Genomic DNA, 12070 nt, shown 5'->3' on the forward strand with positions numbered 1-12070 from the left:
GTATTTATATCACTTAGGTGTACTGATAGCTACATCATTTTGATACAATTATGTTAGAATCAAACCAATGTTTGATTGGTTATACCATTCCTTTTTTATGTGTAGCCCCATGCAGCTGTTTCAATTATAATTGATTTACCATCACATTAATGTACTACCGCAATATAGCGATCTGTTGAGCTTAACCCCCTTGACAGAACACAGAATTAACAGGTATAATAATTGTTTCAACATACAATTGCAACAATATCCAAGTACATATAAATGTCCAATATAACAAGCAAAAGGTTTCAACATTGTATGTTTATGCAGCACCTCTTATAGTTCAGTTAATGATCAGAAGTAGCATGACCTTCACCTAAAAATGAAAAGAAAAATACACTGTAAAAAAAATTTTTTTATCGCTATACTAATTTCTGCCACAATACTCACTATTTTTAAGCAGTGACATTCACTACTCTTTTGTAATGACTCTCACTACATAGTAGTGAATGTCACTATGCAAAAATAGTAAGTATACATTAGTACTACATTTAGTAGTGACCTTTGAGTTTGTTTTACTGTGTGTACAGTAATGCATTCCTACACATACACATAGTGTATCATGAAACTGGTGAGACAATCATCTGACATGCCTTAGTCCATTAATAGCCATAAACCAACAGGGTTAATTAAATTCCATTTGCATGGAACTACCATATAACAGTACATACATAATTTAGCATATAACCAAAAACTTATAATAAGGATGCAGAGTGCCACTACAAGAGTACACAAATAACAGTTAAGAGGCACCCTTACATTGGCTAGCTTAGTATCGTATGGGGTTGACTTCACTTTAATACAGAAACAAATTGTACCTGACTTTGTGAGCCACACCCATTCCCTATAACTGTAAAACTGGACAGAATATCAGTTACTGAGCAGATCATTAAACTGTCAGTTATCCAGTTAACTGAATTGAATGACATTTTCCTACAATTTTCATGCTGCACCTAGCAAGTAAGCTATGTGCACCTTAAAATTTGTAGTGCACATTGCAGTACAGCTTGTCAGATTGACCTTATAGTGGCCAAAGTAATAGGCACCAAGTGCGCCTTGTGTTTCCTTTTATCTTCAATCAGGTTGGTTGTCTTCTTCTTCAAGTATTGAAACCATACCAAGGCGTTAATTTTCCGTATCAACACTTATCTGTAGACATCACAAAATTATTTCAGAAAGCGCTTATGCTGCTGAAAGAGTGGGGCACTTATAATTTCAAGTGTTGCACGTGAAACATTAATATTAAGGCTGCTGAGATGTCACTTCGACTTTTGCCCAATGCCTGGACTGCAATTGACGAAGAGATTTGAGACGGACTGATACTCGACGGCTTGTTCCTCTGAACACACTGACTCAGCCACTCAGTGCCAGACGGCAAGATCAGCGAGTGATTTGATTGGATAGTACTCGAGTGGAAATTGTATTACTTCATTCTGTTAGTTGAGACTAAGCTCCAGACAACTGAAAGGGCCTGTTTGTTCAAACAACTTCCAGCCGGGATGGATAGAAAGCGGACCATCGTACTGAGACAGGTCATAGGTCTGAGCGCCACTGCTACTGCGATCAAAGGTAAGCTATGCACTCTACTACGGACCAATGTGCTCCCAATTTTGGCACAGTACGTACTTTAATAAGCTGTAACTAGCTAGCTGTGCTACAACAAAAACTAAACAAACTAGTATTTTAAAAATTGTTAATTTAAAAATGAAGTAGGGATCTATGCAATAAAAAGTAGTGAAACAAGGTATGAATGATGGCATTACAGCATAGCTCGATGGGAAAGTCCCTACTTTGGCAACAAATATCTTCTCTTTTCATAAAAATAACATGGAGATACATATGTGTGAAATTAAATTTGTTGTTCTTCCTGTTCATAGGTGTGGCATGCCAGCTTCTTGTATCGCATGACACATCACTGTGTGGCTTGATATGTGTGTGTGTGTGTGTGCACATACACGTACATATATTATGTTTTATTATACATCTATACGTATGTGTAGAGTGGAAACCTTAACAGGGACATCCCAAGAATGGAACTATGGCTATCAGGACACTTGCCAATAATTCCCTGAAGTATTTGCATTTGAAAGTATTTAATTGAAAACCTTAAATTAAGACATCATTCTAGACAGAGATTCCACTGTACATGCAAAACAGTACACCAACCTGACAAAGGATCACCGTGGCTTTTCTTTGGAGAGGAATACAAGCCAGGTCTAAGGGAAACATTAGATCCTTTGAGTAATGTAAGCTTAGGTATTTTCTGAGACCTTCCAACATCTGGTGGTATTTCTATAGCAAATGCATAAAAGTAATGCTTATTATAATCACAAAATTTCTATAATATAAAGATACAGTACTACGTAGTATCATTTAGAGAATACGTTACAGGTAATGTTTTTGTATGCATTGGAGCTAATATACAGTCCACCTTATTGTGTACATAAGCCATTCTAACCTGCAGACGGTTTTTGGGACACAACTGACTGTGAACCAGAGTTAAGTGAAATGTGTGATCCACTGGGTAAAGTTGATGGAGAATTCTCAGCTCTTCTTGGCTGCTCTAAAGTCACAATTCCACATATATAAACAAACACTCACCAAATCTTAGCTACCTTGAGCAAAACCTTTAGTATGATAGTGTTAAACTAAATTTTTAAGGGGGAATAGGGATCACTGAAAAAGCCATGAAACAATAAGGGATTACTAGGGTGGTAATGTAAACCACAAATCCCCATTTCAATTCTTGTCATAAGGCATGCTCCATCATTTTGAGATGAGCCAAAATACGGATTTGTGGTTTACACATCAATCCCTTCTTGTTTCATGGCTTTTTTCAATGATCCCTATTCCCATTTAAATTTTTCATGTTTATTCATCTAGTTTGTGTACTTATATTTTTGGATTTGTTTTATTGATAATGAAGATTGTAGATAGAACAATTTTGATCTACATACTATGTATGTATACAGTCAATGTTTCAGTACACACATGAAATTGCATTGTGCATAATTATTATACAGTGAGCACTTTGTAAAATGCAGAATACGGAATAGCGGAATAATGGAATAAGCTTCTGCAGATTATGCAAGTAGTTATATACTCTATACTAATTATGCTTTGTTCACCTTGTAACAGCTTTACATGGCATGCCACGGTGATGGATAGGTGAGCATTAAATAGGATGGCACACAACGAATCATCCTAGAACGATTTACCTTCGCTAAACTTACTTATCGTCTGCAGATTATGCAAATAGTTATATACTCTATAGTAATTATACTTTAGTTACCTTGCAACAGCTCTACATGGCACGCCATGGCAAGCGTTTATCCGACCGAATTTATTAGAGTCACACTATCGAGTAAGTGGAGACCAGTGGCTGTGTTTGTCTTTAAAATAGATTTTAAAATGCTTCAAGTTTAAACCAAGGAGTGTAGGTAAGTAAGTTTAGCGAAGGTAAATTGCTCTAGGATGATTCGTTGTGTGCTTGTCCTATTTAATGCTTGCCCAGCTGCTGTTTATCCATCGCTGTGGCAAGCCATGTAAAGCTACAAGGTAAATAATTACTATAGAGTAGGTATGGTAAGTTTTGCTTTGCTATTCCATATTCCGTGTTTTACAAAGTCCCTATACAGAGTCTCCTAATATGAGCAAGAACATACACTTTTAATGGCTGCCAAATTCAGTCCAAGCTTTCAGGTACACTTCTCTGCAAGTTCAGAATATTTACATGACTGCTCTATAAGAATATTTTGATCTTGGATACCCCACTCATGTACAATAATTACAGAGCAAAAACCCACCTTGCAATAAATCTTCCCTATACCCAGTCTAGATTTTATTCATGGTGACCTGTAACCAAACTGAAACTTTTACAGGGTAACTTGTAGCCTAGCTAAACTCTCTACACAGAGGCTTGTAACGTAGCTGAACTCTGTACAGGGTGACTTGTTATGTAGTTGAAGGGCAATTTGTTTGAACTGAACTCTCTACAGGGTGATTTGTTTGTAGCTAAATTCTGTACCAGGTGACCTTCTTGTAGTTGAATTCTTTAAAGGGTGAATTACGAAACTTCTATGGGGTGACTTGTAGCCTAGCTGAACTGTACATGTCTACACAAAGAATTGTAATGTAGCTGAACTTCTACAGGGCGATATATTTGTAGCTGAACACTCTTAGTAATAGAGTAGCTATTATGTACAGTAGCTATTATGTACAGTAGCTAACTTCTCTATTATGGTAACTGCACTATTTGATTATCTTGATTGAGCACTTGCTACATGTAGTTGGTTCTTGATATAATCCAATGGTTTAAAATCTGATTCATGTAAACCACCAAAAAACTTTTCTGTGATGATTAATCTACCTACGGTATGTATATACATAGATTATAATACTACATCCCTGGGATTAGAAACAGAGACACATAATTCAATTACTTGTGTACATTGCTCAAAGCAAGCCACATTGGAGTGCACCTCCAAATTACCGCCCATTTTTGAAAGTATTTGTATGGCAAGAAATGAAAAGGTAGAGTTATTTCAAAGTTACACTGTGCTTAAACACACTATGTTGGTCGCTTTGTAGTTATTTGACTCAGCATGACAACTCACTGAAACTCAGAGGTGGGTAGCTGCATTCACTGTTGAGCTATATCGTGCTAAACTATTCATGCCATGTCTAAGCTAAGTCTCGGGAGTCCACAGCATAGTGTAAATGTTTAAGGCATAAACAAATCAGCATTAGGTTTTTCCAGTGGCACTAGCTATGTGATTATTACTCAATACGGAGTTCGTAGCTATAATCGGCTGATTTACTCCTATAAGTACCAGCAGGAGCTTATGAGGCGGTGAAGGAGCATGAAACTCGGTTCCATCACAATCCAAATTACGTCACGATTTTTGAATAAATTGCTACGAGTGTCGCACACAATTAGTATATGGCATCGATTAATGAGATTTTACTTTCCTTATATGGAAACTAATCGTTAATGAATTTGGATTTTGATGGCACCCAGCAGGCTACGTAAGTTTCATGCTCCTTTGCCGCCTTTGGCGGTTCATAAGCTCCTGGTACCAGGGACAATATAAATATTCTGAGGTATCAACCATTCTCAAACTTGACAAATTAGTTTTTAAAACCAATAAGTACGTATGTAGGGAGTAGCTGAGCTACCTTTAAAGCTGTTTAGGCATTGAAATCAAAGTTGTAATGTACCACCTTATACAGTATATACCAATGAAGAGTTACACTGAGTCTAGAGTGTGGCCCCGACTAGACATTGGGTGACCTGCAGTTCAAATCCTGGGGTTGGAGGGATTTTTTCCTTACTTTGGCCCCTTTTCTGTTATACCTTATTCAGTCAGTAAGTCAAGTCACTAGGTCTAAGTCCTTGTAGGTTAGGTAATCCTAAGGCTGCAGCACATGTTGCTGTCAGACCTTCAGTGCTGGTCACTGTAAAGCGCTAATAATAATAATAATAATAATAGAGGCCACAGAAAACTCAGGCTTTCCAGCAAGAAACACTACGAAACAATCAAGTATAGCAAGTGTAAGACAACAACAGTTCAGTCAATTCTGGTACAGCCTCTTCATTTATCGTTTCCCTTGTCAACTTACTGTGACTTGGTGGCTGACAGTGTTGAGTTGTTGCTCGCAAGAGTGAAGAAGCTAAACAGTTTGCCTGAAGGCTCAAGCACTATTATATAAAGCTGAGATGCATCTTATACAGGATGGGTAAACTTTTCTCAAGGTGACAAGCTATGCTTTTGTCAACTGGTAAATGGAGATTCCAGTGTAGAAGTCACATTCTCAGTAGCTATCCATGAAGACTCCACATGGATTATTAAGTAAAAAAAGCACACCGTATTTTGTGAAACATGTAGTCTATTGAAAATATTCCATCTCAATCAATTCAGATGAATTGCATAAAATGACATTGCAAGTGAATTGTATCAATTGCATTTTAGTTACTTATTTGTAGTGTCTTAATTCACAAACTTGTTGGTAGAGATCAGCTAGAAATATTTCACCCTGTAAAGTGATCAAGTAGACTCAAGTCACCCTGCACAGAGTTCAGCTGGAAACAAGCCACCCGTAGAAAGATCAGCTAGAAACAAGCCACCCGTAGAAAGATCAGCTAGAAACAAGTCACTCTATTATAGAGAGAATTCAGCTACATTTTGTAGAGTGTTTCAGCTAGAAATAAGCAACCCTGTGGAGAGTTCAGCTACAACAAACTCTATCAGTATGAAGATCAGCTGGAAGCAAGTTATCCTGCAAAGAGTTCAAATACATTTGAAGTCACCCTGTAGAGAACCTTGTAAAGAGATAAGCTACGTTTCAAATCACCCTGTAGAGAGATCAGCTCTAAACGAATCACCCTGTAGGGAGACCAGCTCAATACAAATCACCCTGTAGAGAGATCTGGTAGAAACAAGTCACCCTGTAGAGAAATCAGCTAGAAACAATTCACCTTGTAGAGATCAGCTAGAAACAAATCATCCTGTAGAGATATCAGCTAGAAATAAGTCACCCTGTAGACAGTTCGGTTGGAAACAAGTCACCCATAGAGAGATCAGCTAGAAACAAACCACCTAGAGAGAATTCAGCTACATTTCGTAGAGTGATTCAGCTAGAAATAAGCAGAGAGTTCAGCTACAAACTCTCTTTCAGTAGGGAGATCAGCTAGAAGCAAGTTATCCTGCAAAGGGTGTTCAACTACTTTGAAGTCACTCTGTAGAGAGAATAGCTAACTTTGTAAAGAGATAAGCTACATTTCAAATCACCCCATAGAAAGATCAACTTGAAACAAATCACCCTGTAGAGAGATCTGGTAGAAATAAGTCGCCCTGTGGAGAGTTCAGCCAGCAAGAAGTTACACTGTAAAGAAATCACCTGTAGAAAGATCAGCTAGAAACAAGTCACCCTGTAGCGAGATTAGCTACATTTCAATCACCCTGTAGAAAGATCAGCTTGAAACAAATCACCCTGTTGAAAGATTAGTTAGTAACAATTCATCCTGTAGAGAGATCAGATAGAATGAAGTCATCGTGTAGCACTACCAGAGAACAGTGCCATCGAACACCTATGGATTATCCATGAATAGTAAAATAATCCTCATAAAGTGCCATGAAAGTCATTTCATTGATATTTCATGGTAATAACCATGCCATGAAATACTCATGAAAAGTGGAGATTTTATGGTAATTTCATATTACTGACAAATTATTTCATAGCACAAGAAAATTTCATGGTTGCAGTGACCATGAATTGTCAAATTTTCATAGACAGTGTCCATGAATTTTCATAGGCGGTGTCCATGAATTGTCAATATTTTATAGGCAGTGTCCATGAAAACTACATGAAATTTCATGGTTTACCATCACATTTTCATAGGCTCTTCCCTGGGAGTTCAGCTACAGATCAGCTAGAAACAAATCATGCTGTAGAGAGATCAGCTAGAAAATCACTCTATAAAGAGATCAGCTGAAAACAAGGTGCCCTATAGAGAGATCAGTGTGATCATTACTGATCAAGTCACCCAGTAAAAGCCCAACTACTTTTCAAGTCATCCCATGGAGAGTCCAGCTATGAACAAATCACTCAGTAGAAAGAACAGCTAGAAATAAATCACCCTGTACAGTATTCAGTTAGAAACAAATCTCCCTGTAGAGAGATCAGTTAAGCAAGTTAACCTGTTACCTACAAGAGTTCAAATATTTTTCAAGTCACCCTGCAGAGGGCTCAGTAGAAACAAGCAGCCCTGTAGAGAGATCAGCTAGAAAGAAATCATCCTGTAGAGAGATCAGCCAGAAATAAATCATCCTGTAGAGAGATCAACTTGATCAAGTCACCCAGTAGGGAGTTCAGCTACATTTCAAGTCACCCTGTAGGGAAACAAGTCACCCTGTAGAGAGATCAGCTAGCACCCTGTAGAGAGTTCAGTTGGAAACAAGTTGCCACGGTAGAGAGATCAGCTGGAAACAAGAGAGAATTCAGCTACATTTCGTGGAGTGTTTCAGCTAGAAATAAGTCATCATGTGGTGAGTTCAACTACAAATCATTCACCATGTAGTCAAAGAGTACAGTTACATTGTGAGGCTCCCTGTAGAACTACATACACATTTCCTTGTAGAGTGTTCAGCTGCGAACAGTTCAACCTGTGTGATTTATTTTTATGATCAATCAACACAATAATGTTTGTAAATTATTGCCTAAATGTACATGTAATTAAACAAATCATCAAAATCTCCATAATAATCTTCTCTCTGTAGTAAAGATAAAGATAAGTTAAAAGAAATACCTAAAGCTGGCCATACACTGGCTTTAGGCATGAAATTACAAAAAGAAGTGATATCTAATCAAAATAGCCAAGCTGTTAAAAAGGGTGTGGCATCCAAAAAATCCAGGGTGAAAAAAGATGCGAAACCAAAAGTGGCGGTCAAGAAATGGCTGTGATGGTAGGTTAATAGCAAAAATTTTAATAACGACAATTCAGGCGAATTTGGTGCCGAATCCTAGTGAAACTTGGAAGAGGCAACACAAATTCACCTGAATTGTTGTTATTAAAATTTTTGCCATTAACCTACCATCACAGCCATTTCTTGGCCACCACCTTTGATTTCACATCGTTTTTCACCCTGGATTTTTTGGAGGCCGCACCCTTTTTTACAGCTTGGCTGTTTTTAATTAAATACAGTCATCCTTGGTAAATAGGCTTTCTAAATGATGAGAAACTTGGCTGTTGACTACTTGTACAGTATGCTCTGGAAGGTAAGAAATTGTTATTAAACATGTGAAAATTTGGTACACATAGTTCCAACCAATGACGAGCTACAGCACTCTGAAAACATATAACCAGTATTTATACAGGGGTAAATGGGACCAGTTTCCTAGAGATAGTCACAAATTCACAAATGTACATATTCATGGCCTGCACACAATTCTTGTTGATAATGGATTGCTTTACTCCTTATGTATATACATAGCAAGGGATAATAACTATGCATGTAAGATGAGTAACCATATTCTTAGACAAGTCCTTCCGATATGCCAGAAACTGCACTCCAAGGTTATTAGAAAGGGTGGTTCTCAAAGCCAACTTTGTGTACTTGGGGATTGAGAACAGTAGCTTGATGGTGTAGCTACAGAATTAATTAAATGGTGATTTACCTTGTGTGTGGAATGAAATTTTTAAACACATTTATTATTATTATTATTATTATTATCTAGGACCGCGTCACATACAACCAAGTACATACACTAACGTGACAGCTCCCCGGTGAGGCTATTAGGTGGTGAATGCATTATCCCCAAATCAACTCAATATGTCACAGTAGTGACAGATATAACACAATAGTGGCATCGTAACTAAAGGCCACCAGTAGCTAAGTGCCAGTACATCATTGGTGTGGTATAAATGGCACAGTGATGTGTACAAAGTATATGTATACAAAACATACAGGAGAGAACTATACATTATTGCAGTATTGTATGCAGCAATACATTATAGGCAACATCACCATGCAGATAAAAATTATTAGCCAATATACAGCAATGCATATCAACATCAACTAGAGCTAAGTAAGGTTCATCAGTGATGTAGCAATGGCACAGTGATGGGTGACACACTATAGTTATGCATACACAACTTTCAGGAGATAGCTACACAATGCTGTAGGCGTATGCAAGCCAGATGAACCAGATAAAGGAAGACAGCCAAGCCACTAGAGCCTAGTAGCTACGCCAGGTGAAGGCAAAAAAGATTAAGCACGTATTGAATTGCCTGACACCAACACAAAGAAAGTTCGCCATGCCAGCTGCACAAGACAAAATTGTTTACTTGTACTTTATATGTAACTGTAAGCTTATTGTAAAGAGCGTGGCATATGTCAGTTTAATGTTTTCTAGTATTGTTTATTTACGTGAATGAATCCACTGGCAGCTGGCATGGAGACTTGAGATGTTACAAACATAAAAACTTACTTGTAATCTTCACACAAGTGGCTTCTGGCTCTCCTGCACGGGCATCACTAATCTTCTTCGCTAATCGTCTTCGCGCAATATGTAAGTAATTAAGCAAGGGTGTGGTACTGGGCGTTATATAGAATTACACGTATGGTCAAGTCATCAGCACAAATAGGAGCGACGATTATACGTTTGTGCCTTCATTCATAGGCGAATCTATCCCCGGTTAGTTCATGTCTCTAGGCCTCGTAGTTTTCTCAAACATTAATTATTAATTATTTATTTATTTATTATGTAATTTTAACCGCGTTTCGTATTATTCTTAGTACTTGGTTATATAATTATATAATTATGACGTAATTTTAACCGCGTTTCGTATTATTCTTAGTACTTGGTTGTATAATGTTTACTGTGTAAAACCTCTTACAAAGAGTATATACAAACACAGATAATAAATCAGCTAACTTAAATATGTGATTAATTGATGTTCAGCTAGCCTTGCTTTAAATTGGTCTAAACTTGAACAGGTGATGAGGTCGTTGGGTAAATTATTCCATTTGTGACTATCCGAGGGAAAACTGTCCTTATCACCTATTTGCAAGTATAAGCAACAGTTAAGGCTATATGCACCAAATTTTCACAAGGTTTACATACCAATTCCTTACCTTCCACAGCATTCACTGTACAAGTAACTAACAGCCAAGTTTCCTGCCACTATATTGCTAGGTTGACTATATTAGGTGAGCTCCAAAAGGGATGGTGAGTATAGGGTGGTGGAAAAGGAAAAGAATTGTTTTCAAAATGAAACAGGAACAAATAGAGATGAATAAAAAAATGAAAGGAAATTTATAACATAGGTCTTTATCCAACATCACAGAGCTATACAGCTACCCCAGAGCTCTATCAGGCCTCAGGTTGCTTGTACAGCTTACCACTGGGCTTAAAAAAGCACACCACTTAATTCTGACTGATTTTGACTTTGAAACTTGATAGTGTGTTCATGTGTTTGTGGTAAAAATCAACCTGTTATCATGTACAATGATGAGTTTCCCTACCAGAAGAAATAACCAGTTACACATTAGTCACATGTAGTACTACTTCCAAGTAACAGACTACACAATAAACAATACTAACCATGTGGGTGGTGTTTGGATAATACAGCTGCATAAGACAAACTAGATTTTTCTCTTGAAGTTTTTCTTTGTGTTAAAGATTGGCCTAAGGAAATATATTATTATATACATACATACATACATACATACATACATACATACATACATACATACATACATACATACATACATACATACATACATACGTACGTACATACATGCTGCATGCATAATACGCATGCCATGCATGAAAATATATGCATATATGCACATAACTACATACATGCATGTTGCTTTTGGCATAACTTTTGAGTAGACAGAACACAAAGTTCTGTATCCCTCTCTTAACAAAATTCAATCCAAATAATATCTACACAAAAACAGCCAAGCTGTGAAAATGGACGTGGTGCTAATTAAAGTATAAAATCAAAGGTGGCAGCCAAGAATGGTCGCAATGATGATAATATTATTAAATTAACATCATTGCATGCTTTTCTTAGCCACCACCTTAGATTTCACAACTTTCTACCCCAGGTACTTTAAGGCCACACCCTCTTTTACAGCTTGGCTCTTTAGCATGGAGCATGGTTACACTTTTTATTACTCATACATATTTATTCTCATATACAGGTAAAATGATAACTATAAAGACACTCAAGAAAGAAGACACAATTACATTGTTCTGCATACTATTTGTTGTATCAAGAGTTCATAATATAAAGACAGAACCTCTCTCTTTTGTATTATGAACTCTTGGTTGTATCATACTGTACATTTTTGAGGACTTCTAATACAACACACATGGAATGCTCTAGTACAGTCTTGAAACTTCAAATTTCATAGGTAAACTATAAAGTTTTAGTATTACCTGTAAGTAGAACTTTCATATAAAGTAGAATTAAGTAAAGTAAACAACTGACAAAAGTGCATCGCGGCTCAATGGT

At 37.1% G+C, this 12070-nt stretch overlaps 1 protein-coding gene across 4 annotated transcripts in view; it reads right to left on the reverse strand.

Moving 5' to 3' along the window:
• Positions 1–200: 200 nt before the first annotated feature.
• The window catches only part of LOC136259564 (uncharacterized), a 50820-nt gene continuing 38950 nt past the window's right edge, over positions 201–12070 (reverse strand). Inside the window, exons 6-9 of one of the 4 annotated variants that reach the window (XM_066053034.1) lie at positions 11149–11232; positions 2501–2605; positions 2209–2334; positions 201–358 (exon numbers count right to left, since the gene is read on the reverse strand). In XM_066053034.1, coding sequence (XP_065909106.1) covers positions 330–358; positions 2209–2334; positions 2501–2605; positions 11149–11232 — 344 coding nt within the window. In that variant the 3' untranslated portion in view covers positions 201–329. Of the gene's footprint in view, positions 359–2208; positions 2335–2500; positions 2606–4272; positions 4412–10032; positions 10606–11148; positions 11233–12070 lie in introns of those variants that run through there. The other 3 variants (XR_010703300.1, XR_010703299.1, XM_066053035.1) reach the window with 3 other exon arrangements.

This window comes from Dysidea avara, chromosome 7 (assembly GCF_963678975.1).
Source record: "Dysidea avara chromosome 7, odDysAvar1.4, whole genome shotgun sequence".
Classification (NCBI taxonomy): domain Eukaryota; kingdom Metazoa; phylum Porifera; class Demospongiae; order Dictyoceratida; family Dysideidae; genus Dysidea; species Dysidea avara.